Source organism: Anolis sagrei, chromosome 8 (genome assembly GCF_037176765.1).
Source record: "Anolis sagrei isolate rAnoSag1 chromosome 8, rAnoSag1.mat, whole genome shotgun sequence".
Lineage (NCBI taxonomy): Eukaryota > Metazoa > Chordata > Lepidosauria > Squamata > Dactyloidae > Anolis > Anolis sagrei.
This window is the reverse complement of record NC_090028.1, coordinates 31,562,906-31,580,485: the sequence shown is the minus strand read 5'-3', so window position 1 is coordinate 31,580,485 and position 17,580 is coordinate 31,562,906. Positions and strand designations below refer to the sequence as shown.

The 17,580-nt window shown below is 41.1% G+C and overlaps 1 protein-coding gene across 2 annotated transcripts in view; it reads left to right on the top strand.

The window, feature by feature from the left end:
• Nucleotides 1-17,580, top strand: part of LOC132782952 (nuclear receptor coactivator 5-like) — a 36,795-nt gene that overhangs the window by 760 nt on the left and 18,455 nt on the right. The window contains exons 1-5 of one of the 2 annotated variants that reach the window (XM_060787953.2): nucleotides 2,017-2,250; nucleotides 5,388-5,454; nucleotides 11,468-11,500; nucleotides 13,728-13,808; nucleotides 17,168-17,247. In XM_060787953.2, coding sequence (XP_060643936.2) covers nucleotides 5,396-5,454; nucleotides 11,468-11,500; nucleotides 13,728-13,808; nucleotides 17,168-17,247 — 253 coding nt within the window. In that variant the 5' untranslated portion in view covers nucleotides 2,017-2,250; nucleotides 5,388-5,395. Of the gene's footprint in view, nucleotides 1-2,016; nucleotides 2,251-5,387; nucleotides 5,455-11,467; nucleotides 11,501-13,727; nucleotides 13,809-17,167; nucleotides 17,248-17,580 lie in introns of those variants that run through there. The other variant, XM_060787951.2, reaches the window with a different exon arrangement.

The following is a 17,580-nucleotide window of genomic DNA, read 5'->3' as shown; positions in this document are numbered from 1 at the left end:
GGAGCGGAGCGCAGGGAGCATACAACTCCTCTGCTGCACCAGCTCCACTGGCTGCCGATTTGCTACCGGGCTCAATTCAAAGTGCTGGCGTTGGCCTATAAAGCCCTAAACGGTTCTGGCCCAAGCTACCTATCCGAACGTATCTCTGCCTATCAGCCCGCCAGGACCCTAAGATCTTCTGGGGAGGTCCTGCTCTCTATCCCGCCTGCTTCACAGGTGCGGCTAGCGGGGAAGAGAGACAGGGCCTTTTCTGTGGTGGCCCCACGGCTGTGAAACGCCCTTCCTATGGAGGTTAGATCAGCCCCCTCGCTAATGGTGTTTCGAAGAAGATTAAAAACTTGGATGTTTGAACGGGCATTCGGATAAACAGTGCAATGAATGTGATGATTACAGGAATGGAAATATGGACGACGAATTGGATCACGACTCTAGTTATGAGATGTATTGTGTTGTTTATTGTTGTGTCAATATTGTATACTATGCTCTTATGGTTTTAAATTGTATATCGCTGATTGATTTTTATCCTTGTTGTAAACCACGTTGAGTCGCCTGTTGGGCTGAGAAACTGCGGTATACAAGTAAAGTAAATAATAAATAAATATGTTGTTTTGCGCATATTTATTTATCGTGTCAACCAGAACATTGTATTTCATTTCTAACAGAACAAAACAAGCAAACAGATAAAAAAACAAAACGAAACAAAAACAATTTTTTTTGCAAACTTGGTATTCTATTAAATGTCCTTTGACCAGTAGCTGGCCACTTGGAGTGCCTCTGGTGTTGCCGTAAGAAGGTCCTCCCTTGTGCATGTGGCAGGGCTCAGGTTGCATTGCAGCAGGTGGTCAGTGGTTTGCTCTTCTCCACACTCGCATGTCGTGGATTCCACTTTGTAGCCCCATTTTTTAAGATTGGCTCTGCATCTCGTGGTGCCCGAGCGCAGTCTGTTCAGTGCCTTCCAAGTCGCCCAGTCTTCCATGTGCCCAGGGGGGAGTCTCTCATTTGGTATCAGCCATTGATTGAGGTGCTGGGTTTGAGCCTGCCACTTTTGGACTCTCGCTTGCTGAGGTGTTCCAGTGAGTGTCCCTGTAGATCTTAGAAAACTATTTCTAGATTTAAGTCGTTGACGTGGTGGCTGATACCCAAACAGGGAATGAGCTGGAGATGTCACTGCCTTGGTCCTTTCACTATTGGCTGCTATTTCCCGGCGGATGTCAGGTGGTGCAATACCGGCTAAGCAGTGTAATTTCTCCAGTGGTGTAGGGCGCAGGCACCCTGTGATAATGCGGCATGTCTCATTAAGAGCCACATCCACTGTTTTAGTGTGGTGAGATGTGTTCCACACTGGGCATGCGTACTCAGCAGCAGAGTAGCATAGCACAAGGGCAGATATCTTCACTGTGTCTGGTTGTGATCCCCAGGTTGTGCCAGTCAGCTTTCGTATGATATTATTTCTAGCACCCATTTTTTGCTTGATGTTCAGGCAGTGTTTCTTGTAGGTCAGAGCACGGTTCAAAGTGACTCCCAGGTATTTGGTTGTGCTGCAATGCTCCAGTGGGATTCCTTCCCAGGTCCTCCTCAGAGCTTGGGATGCTTGTCTGTTCTTAAGGTGAAAAGCACATGTCTGTGTTTTAGATGGATTAGGGATCAGTTGGTTTTCCCTGTAATAGGCAGTAAGAGCACCTAGAGCTTCGGAGAGCTTCTGTTCAACCATCTCAAAGCTCCCTGCTTGAGCGGTGATGGCACGATCATCAGCATAGATGAAACTCTGTCCCTTCTGGCAGTGGCTGGTCATTTGTGTAGATGTTGAACGTGGATGGAGCAAGCATGCTCCCCTGAGGCAGGCCAGAGTGACTCCCAGGTATTTGGGTGCAAAATGGCTGTGACTCTTGCTTTCCTTCAGATTTTAGGGATCTGACAGGATGCAATGCTCCCAGGCAGGGCCCCGTTGCCTAGGAAACGGATCAGGCAGCCAATGGCAGCCTCGCGCTCCCTGCGACGCGTTGCCTAGGAAACAGACTAGGCCTCAGCCGGCCGCTGTCGTAGCTGCGCGTTCGCTGACGCAAGCAGGCCTGGCGCTTCCCTCCGCCTTCGTGGGGCGGGCCGAGGATGCTCCATCTCGGAAGAGGAGGAGCCGGGGAAGGGGCGGGAGACGGCCTGCCTTCCATCCACACCGCCTTCGGGGCCCGAGACTAAAGAAAGAAGGGAGGCAGGAGGCGAAAGAAGTACGAGGCCTTCCCCGGGACCAGAGCAGTGAGTCAGAGCATTGGGCCCTGGGTTATTTAATCTTTGTGTTCAATGTATTGTCGAAGGCTTTCATGGCCGGATTCACTGGTTTGCTGTAGGTTTTTTCGGGCTATATGACCATGTTCTAGAGGCATTCTCCCCTGACGTTTCGCCTGCATCTATGGCGAGCATCCTCAGAGGTAGTGAGGTCTGTTGGAAATAGAAAAATGGGTTTCTATATCTGTGGAAGGACCAGGGTGGGACAAAGGACTCTTGTCTGCTGGAGCTAGGTGTGAATGTTTCAACTGACCACCTTGATTAGCATTTGACAGCCTGGCAGTGCCTGGGGCAATCTTTTGTGAAGAGGTGATTAGATTTTGCTGGGGCTCTTTATCTGTAGGCATAGGATATATTTGAGATGCCTAAGTCCCCCATTAGAAAAGAGATTTGCTGTGGAGGTAAAAGCACACCCCATAAATGCATTTGGTCACCCACATATACATCTGGCAAAACATAAATAATGGTGAGCAAGTAACTGTCTTACTCTTCACAATAATGTTACGCATGCAAAAGAAGGTGATGCATTGGGGGGGGGGGGGGGGAATGGACCTTTGGTGTAGAAAGGGGAAGTGGGCAGTAAAGGGATAGAGAAGAAAAGTCCCATCAAAACTAGATTAAAATAACATCAAAGAATGAAAATAAGTGAATTCAGAGTTTAACTAGTCTGCACAGCAGCAGAATTATTAAACCATGGGGTGGTTCTATTTTACAGTTTGGGAAAAGAATTAGATTTATTGGATTTCAATGGCTTCTCTGTGTAGTCTGACATGGTGGTTGTTGGTGTGGTCCAGCATTTCTGTGTTCTCAAATAATATGCTGTGTCCAGGTTGGTTCATCAGGTGCTCTGCTATGGCTGACTTCTCTGGTTGAAGTAGTCTGCACAACAGCACAACAGAGAATTATTAATCCATGGGGTGGTCCTATTTTACTGTTTGGGAAAAGAATTAGATTTATTGGGTTGTTGTAGGTTTTTTCGGGTTATAAGGCTATGTTCTAGAGGCATTCTCTCCTGACGTTTCGCCTGCATCTATGGCAAGCATCCTCAGAGGTAGTGAGGTCTGTTGGAACTAGGAAAAAGGGGTTTATATATCTGTGGAATGACCAGGATGGGACAAAGGACTCTTGTCTGCTGGAGCTAGGTGTGAATGTTTCAACTGACCACCTTGATTAGCATTTGATAGCCCGGAAGTGCCTGGAGCAATCTTTTATTGAGAGGTGATTAGTTGTCCCTGATTGTTTTCCCTCTGTTGTTTTGCTGTTTTAATTTTTGAGTTTTTTAATACTGGTAGCCAGATTTTGTTCATTTTCATGGTTTCCTCCTTTCTGTTGAAATTGTCCACATGCTTGTGGATTTCAATGGCTTCTCTGTGTAGTCTGACATGGTGGTTGTTGGTGTGGTCCAGCATTTCTGTGTTCTCAAATAATATGCTGTGTCCAGGTTGGTTCATCAGGTGCTCTGCTATGGCTGACTTCTCTGGTTGAAGTAGTCTGCACAACAGCACAACAGAGAATTATTAATCCATGGGGTGGTCCTATTTTACTGTTTGGGAAAAGAATTAGATTTATTGGGTTGTTGTAGGTTTTTTCGGGCTATAAGGCCATGTTCTAGAGGCATTTTCTCCTGACGTTTCGCCTGCATCTGTGGCAAGCATCAGATATCTAATGCCCCTTCATGGGGAGCTGGAGCTGACAGAGGGAGCTTAATCCACTCTCCCCAGATGTGAATTGCTGACCTATTGGTCAGCAGTCCTGCCGACACAAGGATTTAACCCATTGTGCCACTGGGAGTTCCATGTTTTCCAGGCTGTATGGCCATGTTCCAGGTGCATTCTCTCCTGGTATTTTGCCCACATCTATGGCAGGCATCCTCAGAGGTTGAGGAGTCTGTTAGAAACTAAGCAAGTGGGGTTTATATATCTGTGGAATGTACAGGGTGGGAGAAAAAACTCTTGTCCTGCTTGAGGCAAGTGTGAATGTTGTCCTGATTTTAGAGTTTTTTTAATACTCGTAGCCAGATTTTGTTCATTTTCATGAAAATCAAAACCATGAAAATGAACAAAATCTGGCTACCAGTATTTTTTTTTAAATCAGGAGAGTAAATAAAGGCGGAACACTAAAAAAAACCTCCCAACAAAGGATTCCCCCAGGCAGGAATCAACCATTCAATGCTAATCAAGGTGGCCAATTGCAGCAGTCACACTTGCCTCAAGTAGACAAGAATTCTTTCTCCCACCTCGGACATTCCACAGATATATAAATTTCACTTGCCTAGTTTCCAACATACCTCACAACCTCTAAAGATGCCTGCCATAGCAAAATGTCATGAGAGAATGCTTCTGGAACATGACCATACCGCCCAGAAAACTCACAGCAACCCATATGTTCTGTATCTCGAAAACTGGAGCTCATAGGGGAAATTGATGCCATTTTTGGAATCATTTGTATTTTTTTCTTGTAAGCTGCTCCAAGTCCCCTCGGGAAGGGGGGTGGGATATAAATAAAGCATTGTTATTATTATTATTATTATTAATAATAATATACCCAGGAATAGGGCTAACATTCGAGGCACCAAAACATGTCTTAACCAGATGATGATGATGATTTTGTTGTTGTTATTATTATTATTATTATTATTATTATTATTATTATTATTATATACCATAGTGTACATTAGGGAGTAGGGAAGGTAAAACTTATTGTTGGGCGTTTTGATTATCAAGTTTACCAAAAATTTATTATATCTACTATATATCTTTATTCTTCTACTACCCAGAAACCCAAGTCTGCTTGATCTAGTATCTGTTTTTGTAGTCTCCAGTGAAGGTGGTGAAAGAAGACGTTAAAAAGACTAAACTAATTTACTATTAATATCTTAGTATGTGTATTTATGTAATTTGCCAGGCTGTTAATTTTATAGTAAGAAAGATTATAATTTTTTAAGTTTTTGAAAATTTTGTAATGTAATAAACAGTCTGAAGGGAAATGAAACTGAATGGTTAACTGTTGTTTGCAGTTGGAAAAACATGATAGATAAAAGGAATTCAAAGGATATATTTTTAAAATTTTGTTTTTGAAATTTATAATAGTTTTTTCATCCCATTTAGAAATTAAAATGTCTTCGTGGATCAAAGCAGCAACAGACCAACCCCATGCACCTGATCCTGAAAAGAGGTAAAAATAATATTTGGATTGCATTTACTGTTCTTACGTTGTTGTTTTTACCAGTTATAAAAAGATTAAAATTTTTGTAATCTCATTGTTTTGCAAATATTTGCACTTTAGAGAGTTAGCAAAATGCTCTTGACTTTTTAAAAATCCAATTAATTATTGTTTTGTTTTTAAAAACATAATGCAGGATATGCTGCTTGATAGTTTTAATCTAAATGCCTTGAAGTTTGCATTACTTTAATCTTTTTGACGTCATTGGGAATTCTGTGCATAGAATTTAATGCAGATAGAAACCTTTTTGGAATACATCTGTTGAAAGTTCATCACATCCTGCGTTCACTTTGCTCTTCTCCATAGCCTCTTCGTTAGTAGCCAGTGGTTCTAAGGCTGGATCTACACTGCCATATAATCCAGTTTCTGAATCTAGATTATCTGCTTTGATCTGGATTATAATAGTCTACACTACCATATAATCCAGTTTAACGCAGATAATACGGATTCAGAAACTGGATTATATGGCAGTGTAGATGGTACCTGAGTAATATTGGTATCCTGTGAATAAGCTGCATCCAAACTGTTCACTACTTTTTGGTTAATCCATGTAGACAAGTAAGAAAAATTGACTTGCTGTGGAAACAAGGATTTAAAAAACTCTAAAATTTTAACAGCTAAACATCAGAGAGGAAGAAACCAGGCACAGATTAACAACTCCCAGCAACAGATTTTCCTAGACTCAGGCAGGCCTTCAAATGCTAATGAAGGTGATTAGCTAACATTCACACCTAACTGCAGCAGGGAAGAGCTCCTTGCCCCACCCCAACCATTCCACAGATATATAAACCCATTGTACTAATTGCAACCAGACCCTCTGAGGATGCTTGCCATAGATGCAGGCGAAACGTCAGGAGAAATGCCTCTAGAACATGGCCATATAGCCCGAAAAAACCCACAAGAACTGATTGGTGAGAAAGCTTCAGTGGAAACTCCTTTCCGTCATGATAACTTTTTCAGGACTGAATTTCCCTTCCATGGGATAGATTTATCTAATTTCCTGTAGTCTCACCCTCCTTTTTAAATGTGAGTCATTTGTAAGTTGGAGGTTTGTAATTTGGCGACTGCCTGTATTTGAGAAGTTGTAGAGGTTACTCAATAACATTGTAATAGCAACATCATATTGGATTGCTTGCAGCTGTACTGCTCCCTAATTTGAGTGGGATGTGCAAGGCTAGTGGTGTTGTAAAATGAGAGCCCCTTCCCACACAGAAATGTTTGGGTCAGACAGAGATTTTTACTAAGGAAAAGCAGCTGGAGTGTTGGCTTTACTGAAGAATATTAGTGACTTTCCTTTTGTTATAAGGGTTAAAAATAGGCTTTTCACTATTATTTTTATTTATTTATGACATTTATATGCAGCCCTTCTCACCCCGAAGGGGACTCAGAGCGGCTTACAAGATATATTTTCATACAATATATTATATTATTAGCATAGTACAATATCAGTATTATATATTACTATATTGCACTATATCATTATATTGTAATATTATTAGTAATATTACATGTAATGTAAATATAGAATTATAATTATAATATTGTATTATTATTACTAGTATTATATTGTACTAGCTGTTCCCCCGCCACGCATTGCTGTGGCACAGTCTGTTGATCTGGAAAATAAAGTAATGAGAAAGTGTTGGTTTCTAATATATGTAATTTCTTTATGCTAGTGGGCAAACAGTATTTCTTGTTTCTTTGTCAGTGTTGATGTGGAGAGAGTCTGGTTTGCCCACCCTGGAACATGCAACATATAATTGTCCTTCTTTAAGGGTCCCTTTCAAATCTATGATACTATATCTCTCTCTGTGTTAATCATATCTATCTATCTATCTATCTATCTATCTATGGCTGGATGGCTTTGATTATGTTTTCTTGCCCTGATGAAGGGAGTTGGATTGGATGGCCTTAAGTATTTTATGATGGTCATGGGGGTTCTGTGTGGGAAGTTGGCCCGATTCTGTCGTTTGTAGGGTTCAGAATTCTCTTTGATTGTAGGTGAACTGTGAATCCCAGTGACTACAACTCTCAAATGTCAAGGTCTATTTCCCCCAAACGCCATCTGTGTTCATATTTGGGTGTATTGAGTGCTTGTGCCAAGTTTGGTCCAGATCCATCATTGTTTCAGTCCACAGTGCTCTCTGGATGTAGGTGAACTACAACTCCCAAACTCAAGGTCAATGCCCACCAAACCCTTCTGGTGCTGTCTGTTGGACATGGGAGTTCTGTGTGCCAAGTTTGGTTCAATTCCCTCGTTGATGGAGTTCAGAATGCTCTTTGATTGTAGGTAAATTGTAAATCCCAGCAACTACAACTCCCAAATGACAAAATCATAATTTTTTGAGTGATGGTCACTCCTTGTGTTGTAAGACATTTTGTTGCCAAATTTGGTGTGATTTCGTTCATTGGTTCTTTTGTTTTTAAGGTACTCATTATGCACAGAGCATTTTTAGAGATATAGATTACATTATAATATTATAAATATTATATGTATATACAATATACTATATTATATTATTAGTAAAGACTAGCTGCTAGCAGGTGGTTTTTTTATCTTGGTACATTAAGATAAAGGTAAAGGCTTCCCTTGACATTAAGTCTAGTTGTATCCAACTCTGGGGGGTGGTGCTTATCTCCATTTCTAAGCCAAAGGGCCAGCGTTATCCGTAGACACCTTCTAGGTCATGTGGTCAGCATGACAGCATGGAACACGGTTACCTTTCCGGAGAAGTGGTACCTATTGATCTAATCACATTTGCATGTTTTCGAACTGCTAGTTTGGCAGAAGCTGGGCCTAACAGTAGGAGCTCACCCTGCGTCCCGGATTTGAACTCCTGATCTTTTGATCAGTAAGTTCAGCAGCTCAGCAGTTTAACCCGCTGCAACACCAGAAGATACATCCTCACAAATAGTCCTTGTTTGGAAGAGTATATCTTACAAGAACCTTGTGCTACTTTTTTGGAAGATAGCTGTCATTATTCTTACTGTTTTTGGTGACTTTGGATGATCTTCATATTTTGTTTTCTAGTTGCTTTAGCACTCCAACCTGTTCATTTAAAATGAGACATTTATATACCTAAGAATGACTTTAAATATGTATGATATATATTGTTTTAAGTTGACATTTAATATGATATTTCGCAGAGTGGGAGTGCAGGACATCCAAAGGAAGACAGATCAGGGCTAATATTTGTACAATGCTCAAAATCTTATCCGATTGCAAATTTTGGTGACTTTTAACAGCATAACCGAGGGTAAGAAATGCTGGGAGTTGCAATCCAGCAACATCTGCATAATTCCCATCCCTGGCCTAGACCTTCTTGGGCCCTGAAGGGCCTTATTCCTCTGCTTCATAACTCTGAAGGGCTCAACATTTGCTTCTCATTCTCACTTACTTAGCAGAATAGATTTTTTTCCTATTTGTACTTAGAAAGATAGTTAACCGCAAATGAAGCAGGACCAAACAGCTGTCATCCTTATGTTGCTTCTGGTGCTTGAGAGATCTTTTCTTACTGTGTTTTATTGAGCTTCTCTACCTGCACCTGTTTAGGCTTTAAACCTGGCAAATAAGCAAAAGTGTGCACAGTAACTCACCTACTTAGCTTACTTGAGGAGGCACAGTGTATTTGAGCACATATCTTAATACATTATAATTTGGTTTGAGGCAACAGAATGTTGACACTGGTGTACAATAGCACCTTTGCAATTTCCCTCATTGTCATTTCTACACTCTATTGCTGTCTTTCAGTATCTAATATTCATGCATTCCATTTATATCTCCCCTTTCTCCCCAGCAGAGTTCCCAATATAAATTGTGATATATATAGAATTTATATAAATAAAAAGCTAATGTTCGTTTGTGGGATTAACATAACTCAAAAACCACTTGGGGAATTGACACCAAATTTGGACACAATATACCTATCAGGCCAACAAGTGACCCTCACTCATAAAAACAGTGAAAAACAGCGGAAGAGACTTAAAAAGGCAAAAAACTAAAAATTACATTACAATGCATGCACAAAACCACATATATACACATATACACGAATATATATATATATATATACACACACATACACACACAAAACACAAATACACAGACTGGGCTACAGCAACACGTGGCAGGGGCGGCTAGTCATAGAATAGAATAATAGAGTTGGAAGAGACCTCATGGGCCATCCAGTCCAACCCCCTGCCAAGAAGCAGGAATATTGCATTCAAAGCACCCCTGACAGTTGGCCATCTGTTTAAAAGCTTCCAAAGAAAAAGCCTCCACCACACTCTGGGGTAGTGAGTTCCACTGCTGAACGGCTCTTACAGTCAGGAAGTTCTTCCCAATGTTCAGATGTAATCTTTCTTGTAGTTTAAAGCCAATGTTCCGCGTTCTATTGTCAAAGGCTTTCATGTCTGGAATCACTGAGTTGTTGTAGGTTTTTTGGGCTGTATGGCCATGTTCTAGAAGCAGTCTCCTGATTTTTCATCTGCATCTATGACAGGCATCCTCAGAGTTGTGAGGTCACTTGCCATAGATGCAGGCGAAACATCTGGAGATAATTCTTCCAGAACATGGCCATACAGCCTGAAAAACCTACAACAACCCAATTGTGATATAGATTAAAACAATGTGCAGATAAATCCTTTTTTAAATAATCAAGCGAGTAATTCTGTTAAAAACACAAATAGCTTGAAACATGTTTAAAAAACAAGAAAGGTGATAAAAGTATAACATTCACATTAAAAGACAATTTTCTCACAGACAGTATACAGCAAAATAAAAATGTTGTCACTCATCAGTGAAAATAGAGCAAGGAAGGGAAACAACCAAGGATTATATGGGTTAAACCCTTGTGCTGGCAGGACTGCTGACCGACAGGTCAGTGATTCGAATCTGGGGAGCTTCAGCTCCCCATGTGGGGACATGAGAAAAGCCTCCCACAATGATGGTAAAACACCAAACATCCAGGTGTCCCTTGGGCAACGTTCTTGTAGACGGCCACTTTTCTCACACCAGACGCAACTTGCAGTTTCTCAAGTTGCTCCTGACATGGAAAAAAAATCCTTACAAAACATGCCTATGGTGATGGTGAGACAAGAGAAAGCCCTCCTCCAACAAACTGGAGATGCAGGGTCATCTAGGGTGGTATAATCTTTCATATGGTGTGAACCCATACCACACATAGTTTTATATGTCATAACACACAGTCTGAATTCTGCCCAGTCATGGACTGTAGCCTCAATAGACTTACGTTACTCCTGTAACCAGCCTTGGTCAGCAGGATCTTGAACCCACGGAAGTTTCCAAATACTGGTAGTTTCCAAAAGCAGACCCTCATCAAGTGTGTAAGTGTAATCCAGAGAGGATTTGAACAAGACATGTGTCACCATAACCAAATCGGACATTTCCGGTAATTGGTGCAGCTGGCAAACTAGTTTTAGTTTGCAAACATACTCTTGGCCACTGCTGAAACCTGGACAACTTGATCAGATCTGAGTCCAGGAGCAATACCAAGCTACGAACCTCAGGTGGAGTGTCCCTCCTTCAGTACAGGCTGAACCCCTATTTTGACATTTGACTTATTAGGAGGACACCTGTGTCATCTTCATTCAGTATATTCTGTTTTACCCAGTCCCTTCCTAAGAGCAGGAACTGATTTAGCATGAAATATCTTTCTTGGGATGTGGTGGAAAAGAAAGATCTATTTGGGCATATTGGTGACAAGTCCCAGACAACCTCTTTCAACAGTTGATATGTGTGTTAAATAGCAAACAATAGAGTTTATCGTATTTTAAGAGTTCTTAATTTAAGATGTTGAAAGTGTGGAATCTTGTTATACCCATTCCTCCCCTTCAGACTTTTGTAGCTGTAGTTCGTAACATTGATTTATTGACTGCTATTTGCAGTGTATCTTCAACAGAAATTAACCTGCACTCCTTCCCCTTCTTTCATGTTTTGGTCCAGGCACCGACAAGGAAAGATCCCACGACTTCTGGAGTAAGTAACCCACAGTAAATAGATTTTAAGTTGTCAAATTTGATTTCTTCTGAAAAATGTGCATTGGTAATACGCTTTCAGACTGTCTTAAGCACAAGGGTGCCCTTTGAACATTTTCTTGATAAACAAAATTGCTAGGGGTATATTTTCAGGAAAATTATATCTGCATACCATTTGACTGTTCTTTGTCCATATGCTATTTTTCCCCTCTGAAGTGACCCTCTTGCACTTAACATGAGAAACCTTTCACTGAATCCTTGCAACGTATTCAGTGTTTTGCATTCGATAGCTGGAGACTGTGCCAAATAAGAGGTGTATGGAAGTTAATATTAGCCCTGTTAATGTTACCCTTTCCTTGTTCTCCATCTGTTTTAGGAGAAAATAAGATAATTAGTCCTTTTCTTAGAATTTTTAATTTTAATTAACTGGAAATTATTTCTCCAGTTCTTATCTCTATCATTTGTCATCTGAAATCAGGCAGCTCCTTGTCCTATCACAGCTTTGTTTTAATGTTGCACATCATTAGAGTGTATCAATCCAGATTTGGCAATTTTGAATTGTGGTATAGATACATAATATCAATGGAAAGACATTGTATCTGGATAATTCACTACAGTTTTTCTCTAGCTTTTAAATGATGGTTATAACACTGCAGGAACACCAAGCACAAAGTAGCTGCATGTAATAACATACTGCGAAAACTTACTGGCAGATCATGGGGTGCAGACCCAAAAGAACATCAGCCCTGGCCTGGCCATGTCAAACTCCACTGCCAAGTATGCCGCCCTGTTTGGCACAAGTCTGCCTACATGAAGCAGGTGAACATAGCATTGAACGAAACATGCAGAATAATCACAGGATGTCTTAAACCTACACCTGTTGATAAACTCTTCAAGCTAGCTGGCATCCCCCCCTCTCCCCAATGTGCAACGGGAAGTTGCCACTAACTATGAGTGAAATAAGGTTGAGTACTGTGAAAGCTATTCACTGCATGATTGCCAGCCTCCTCCCAGTAGACTCAAATCAAGGAAAAGCTTCATGAGAGCCACCACTCCTCTTAACATTCCCCCAGCAACAGCAGGACCATCCCTCTGGCAGCTAAACCAGGAAATCCTAATTGGATGTCCCATTCCCCCCCCCCCCCCTCACGAGGGTCTGCCTCCAGAGGCAAACTGAGAATGGACAACTTGGAAATCCCTGAACAGACTCAGAAGTGGAGTGACCAAATCAAAAGACAACCTGGCTTCCCAATCTTCTCGAAGATTGGGAAGTCAACCTTCCCCTCCCTTTTCTTTTTTTAACCTTAAATCCCACCCAACCCCCCTCCCCTGATATTGTTCTATTTTTTTCCATCCACCCTCTTTCCTTCCCTTCGCCTTCCTTTTTTTCTTTTTTCTTTTCTTTCCTCCCTCTTTTTCCTTTCTCTTTTACCCTACCCAAAATTTACCCCGATCTCCCCGAATTTCCCCCCTCCCCCTCCCCTTGCCCCTTTTATGTAATAAATTTGAAAAACCACAATATTTTTTTTTTTAAAAAAGACAACCTGGCAAAATTGCACTACCTAAAAGAATCCTCCACTTTGTGTGACTGTGGAGCAGAACAGATAACTCCGCACCTGTGTGCTTGTCCACAATGTCCTGCCTCATGTACAGAGGAAGAGTTGTTGGAGGCTATAGACAATGCGGTTGCCCATTTTTGATCAAAAGATATTTAGCCACTTGTGCGTCTTCTATTTTTATCAGTTTTATACTAATGTATGCAGTGCTTTTGATATGAAATAAATAAAACTGATGGTCATGTAGCAATTTGTACAGTAAGAGTCAAGTGTTTTCTTTGCAATAAAACGTATATGCTTCTAATGGATGAGAACAGAATATGATGGCATAGTTTAAAATTTTTTATTGTTTACTGGTTTGATGTTTTTAGATATAGTGTAATGTGATGTTTTACTTTGATTGATGTATGTATTTTATATATGGCATCGAACTGTGCCGATTATTCACCGTCCTAAGTCGCCTTTGGGCTGATATGGGCGGGATAAAAATTATATAAATAAATAAGAAATAAATAATATTCTCTATTGGTGTCTTAATGACAAAGAGAAATGGTTTCCCGTTCTTCTTTTTTGCATTACCCGAGCCAGAATTCAGAATTCCTTGGGTGTGGTATTTGTCATGCAATTAAAAGACTTTTGAAAATTCTTACATTTTATTTCTTCTTCTTCTAGCAAAAACCCTTTTGAAATCATTAAGAAGAGCTCTTACTCTCCCCCTCATAATTATTCGAAGGACTATGAAGATACTAACAGGTTAGAAATGTGATTACAGTGGTTCTAATTTATACTTTCAAGGCTTAGGATAAGAAATAATGAACAGGATGTTCTTAAGAGATTTGTTATTCACACTATAAATTAACATCAGAATTGTTTTAGGCATAAACTTTGTATTCCCAAGCCAGGCAATATGACTTTGGACAAAGCTATTGATCCTGTTTGTGAGACCCACTACTACATAGATGAGACATTTTATTCTGTTAATATACATTTGAATTCACTCTAAATTTGAAACACACATGCCATTAAATGAAAGTCGCTTGTTCACTCTCTAACATTTCCAATTTCAAAAAGATGAAATGAAAGATCTGTTGGGGAGGGGGGCTTATTAACGAAAGACCTACCTCATAAATATACAGCAGAGTAACTTATTAGCAGCAGTGTGACCCAGCACCAGTATCCCAAAGTCATAAAAAGTTCAAAACACACAGACCAATGTTATCTCTTCCTTAGGAGGCTCTTCTTTATAGCAAAGTAACATGGTTGCACTATTTACAAGACCAAGGTTTCCATAACATAAATAAAGTTCTTTATAATTCCTTCTTTGCTTCCACACTGGGCTTCTTTCTCTTGTAAATGAAAAGCGTTGCTCTCATAGAGCCTCTTCTGACACTAAACTTACAAAGGAGCTTCACACAGTAGCTTTTTACACACAGCAGCCTTCACACTGGATCTTTACACACGAGGCTTTCATCCTGGGGCTTCTCTCACCGAAGCCTACTCATACAGGGCCTTCTAACTCTGAGGCCTACTCAAAATGAGGCCTACTAACACAGAGGTATACCTCACACTGAGGCCCCTCTCAGACTGAAGCCTCTCTATACTGAGGGTAACTAACACTGAGGCGTACTAAGCTACAGACACACCTACTTATATTGAACTGCAGCTTTTGCTGAGTCATTGCATCCATGTAACCCTTTCAGTGCTTGACTCACATTTTTGTAATAAAACATACCTAGTTAAGTTTTAATATTTATTTTTCAATTTTTTAAAATGTTTTGACAAGATCTTTAACTTATCAGCCAATATAGACATTGGTAGTCATATCAATGATGTTAAATTAGCCAGATAATCATCTGTACTGTAAAGTAGTTTTTTGACTTCCTAAATAGCAATTAGTTTCTATGATATTTGTAATGACCCTCTATAATTTGGGTCTTGGTCTAGGACCGAGGGAGATCCGAATTCAAAATTGCACTCAGGCATAGAAACCTCACTAGGCAAGTCATTGGGAAGTCACACTTCCTTGGCTTCTTCTGAAATACTATGTCAGAGAAAAAACTCTATGACAAGGTCCCCATAAGTCAGAGTCGACTTGAAGATACATTACACCAATATTTCTAATGGAATATTCAGCTTAAACTCTACAAAAGAGAGTGTACAAAGTCAATGAAAGCAAGAGCCAAAAGCTAAAGGATCTTAATCTGAGGAAACACAGAAGAAACAGTAGCATACTCTGAGTTTTTAAATAATACTGTATAAATAACATTTGCCTTATTTTCATGGATTTGTATAATCTGCTGAGCTTCAAATTAATCACTGGACCCCATTCAATTTGTCAACTATCGGCCAGTTTCCAATCTCCCCTATTTGGGCAAAGTCCTGGAACGTGTGGTGGCCTCACAACTCCAGGATTCCTTGGTAGACACTGATTATCTGGATCCGGCGCAGTCTGGCTTTAGGCCGGAACATGGTACCGAGACTGCCTTGGTCGCCTTAGTGGATAATCTTCGCCGGGAACTGGACAGGGGGAGTGTGTCCCTGTTGGTTCTGCTGAACTTCTCTTCGGCCTTCAATACCGTCGACCACGGTATCCTTCTGGGACACCTCACGGGAATGGACCTCGGGGGTACCGCTTTGCAGTGGCTCCAGTCCTTCCTCGAGGGTCGCTCCCAGAAGGTGTCATTAGGGGACTCCTGCTCGACCCTGTGGCCATTGTACTGTGGGGTTCCGCAGGGTTCAGTACTGTCCCCTGTGTTGTTTAACACATACATGAAGCTGTTGGGAGAGCTCATCCGGAGTTTCGGGGTGCGGTGTCATCTCTACGCAGATGATGTCCAGCTCTGTTACTCCTTCCCACCTGCTACTAAGGAGACTGTTCAAGTCCTGAACCAGTGCTTGGCCACTGTAACGGACTGGATGAGGACTAATAGATTGAAACTAAATCCAGACAAGACAGAGGTAGTCCTGGTCAGTCGAAAGGCCGAACAGGGCATAGGGTTACAGCCTGTGCTTGACGGGGTTACACTCCCCCTGAAGGCGCAGGTTTGCAGTTTGGGAGTGATCCTGGACTCATCGCTGAGCCTGGAACCCCAGGTCTCGGCGGTGGTCAGGGGAGTTTTTGCACAATTAAAACTTGTGCGCCAGCTGTGCCCGTACCTTGGGAAGTCTGACTTGGCCACGGTGGTACATGCTCAGGTTACATCCCGTATAGACTACATCAACGCTCTCTACGTGGGGTTGCCTCTGAAGACTGCCTGGAAGCTACAACTTGTACAACGAGCGGCAGCCAGATTACTAACGGGAGTGGGGTACAGGGAGCATACTACTCCTCTGTTGCGCCAGCTCCACTGGCTGCCAATCAACTTCCGAGCACAATTCAAAGTGCTGGTGTTGACCTATAAATCCCTAAACGTCTCTGGCCCTATTTACCTGTCTGAACGGATTCTCCCCTATGAACCATCAAGGTTATTAAGATCTTCTGGAGGGGCCCTGCTCACGATTCCACCGCCTTCGCAATCGCGTTTGGTGGGGACGAGGGACAGGACCTTTTCGGTGGTGGCCCCTTGGCTTTGGAACTCCCTCCCGATGGAGATTAGATCTGCCTCCTCCCTCCTGATGTTTAGAAAGCTGGTAAAAACATGGCTTTGGGATACTGCATTCGCAGAATGATGACTGTGTCAATCACTGCTGACCTTTCTGGCGGATGGCAATGAATTTGTGATTCTTTTGGACGAACTGATTTTTGTTGTAACCTGTATGAATTGTACAATTGTATTTTAATGTATTTTAGATTGATGATTTATAATGTTTTTCATATTGTATTGACTCTTATGTTGTTAGCCGGCCTGAGTCCCTCCTTGGAGGTTGAGAAGACCAGGGCATAAAAACTCTAAATAAATAAATAAATAAATTCAGAACCAAATCCGTTTCAACAATATGGTCAACACTTTAAGATGCCCTTGGCCTTAGTGTTACCTGAGTTGACTAGCGATGTAGTCCATTGAAAGTAATAACGATCACACCCCTCCCAATAATATTATATGTGATGGCAAGAAATTTGTTTCTACTCTGTCTGATTATCTTGTGTATGTGTGTGTGTGTGACTTTCTTAGCTTTGAAGAACTCTTTGAGCAGCAGTATCCATCAGCAGATAATGAAGATAACTATGAAAGATACCACTATTCACAGAAAGGTAACGTGGTTCCTATATTACTACCTTGTGATCACGCAAAGGCCAAAAACGCCTTGCCTTTTGCTTTTCAGTTGTATAAGTGGCTCTTCCAAATTCTGATTCTTGTTATTGGGTTTACGTTGCTTTTTAAGGTGACATACCCAGAATTTACTTCCGAATCATGACAAATGATGTGTTTTCTTTCTTACTCTGAACTTTTAAAAGTGGTAGCACTTTTTCTTTACCTGCATTTTTTAAAATTTTATTTATAAATGTATCAAAAAAATGTATAAGCATACATTCTTCCCTCTTTTTACAAAATCTCAGAAGAGTATGTCATATTATATACAATCT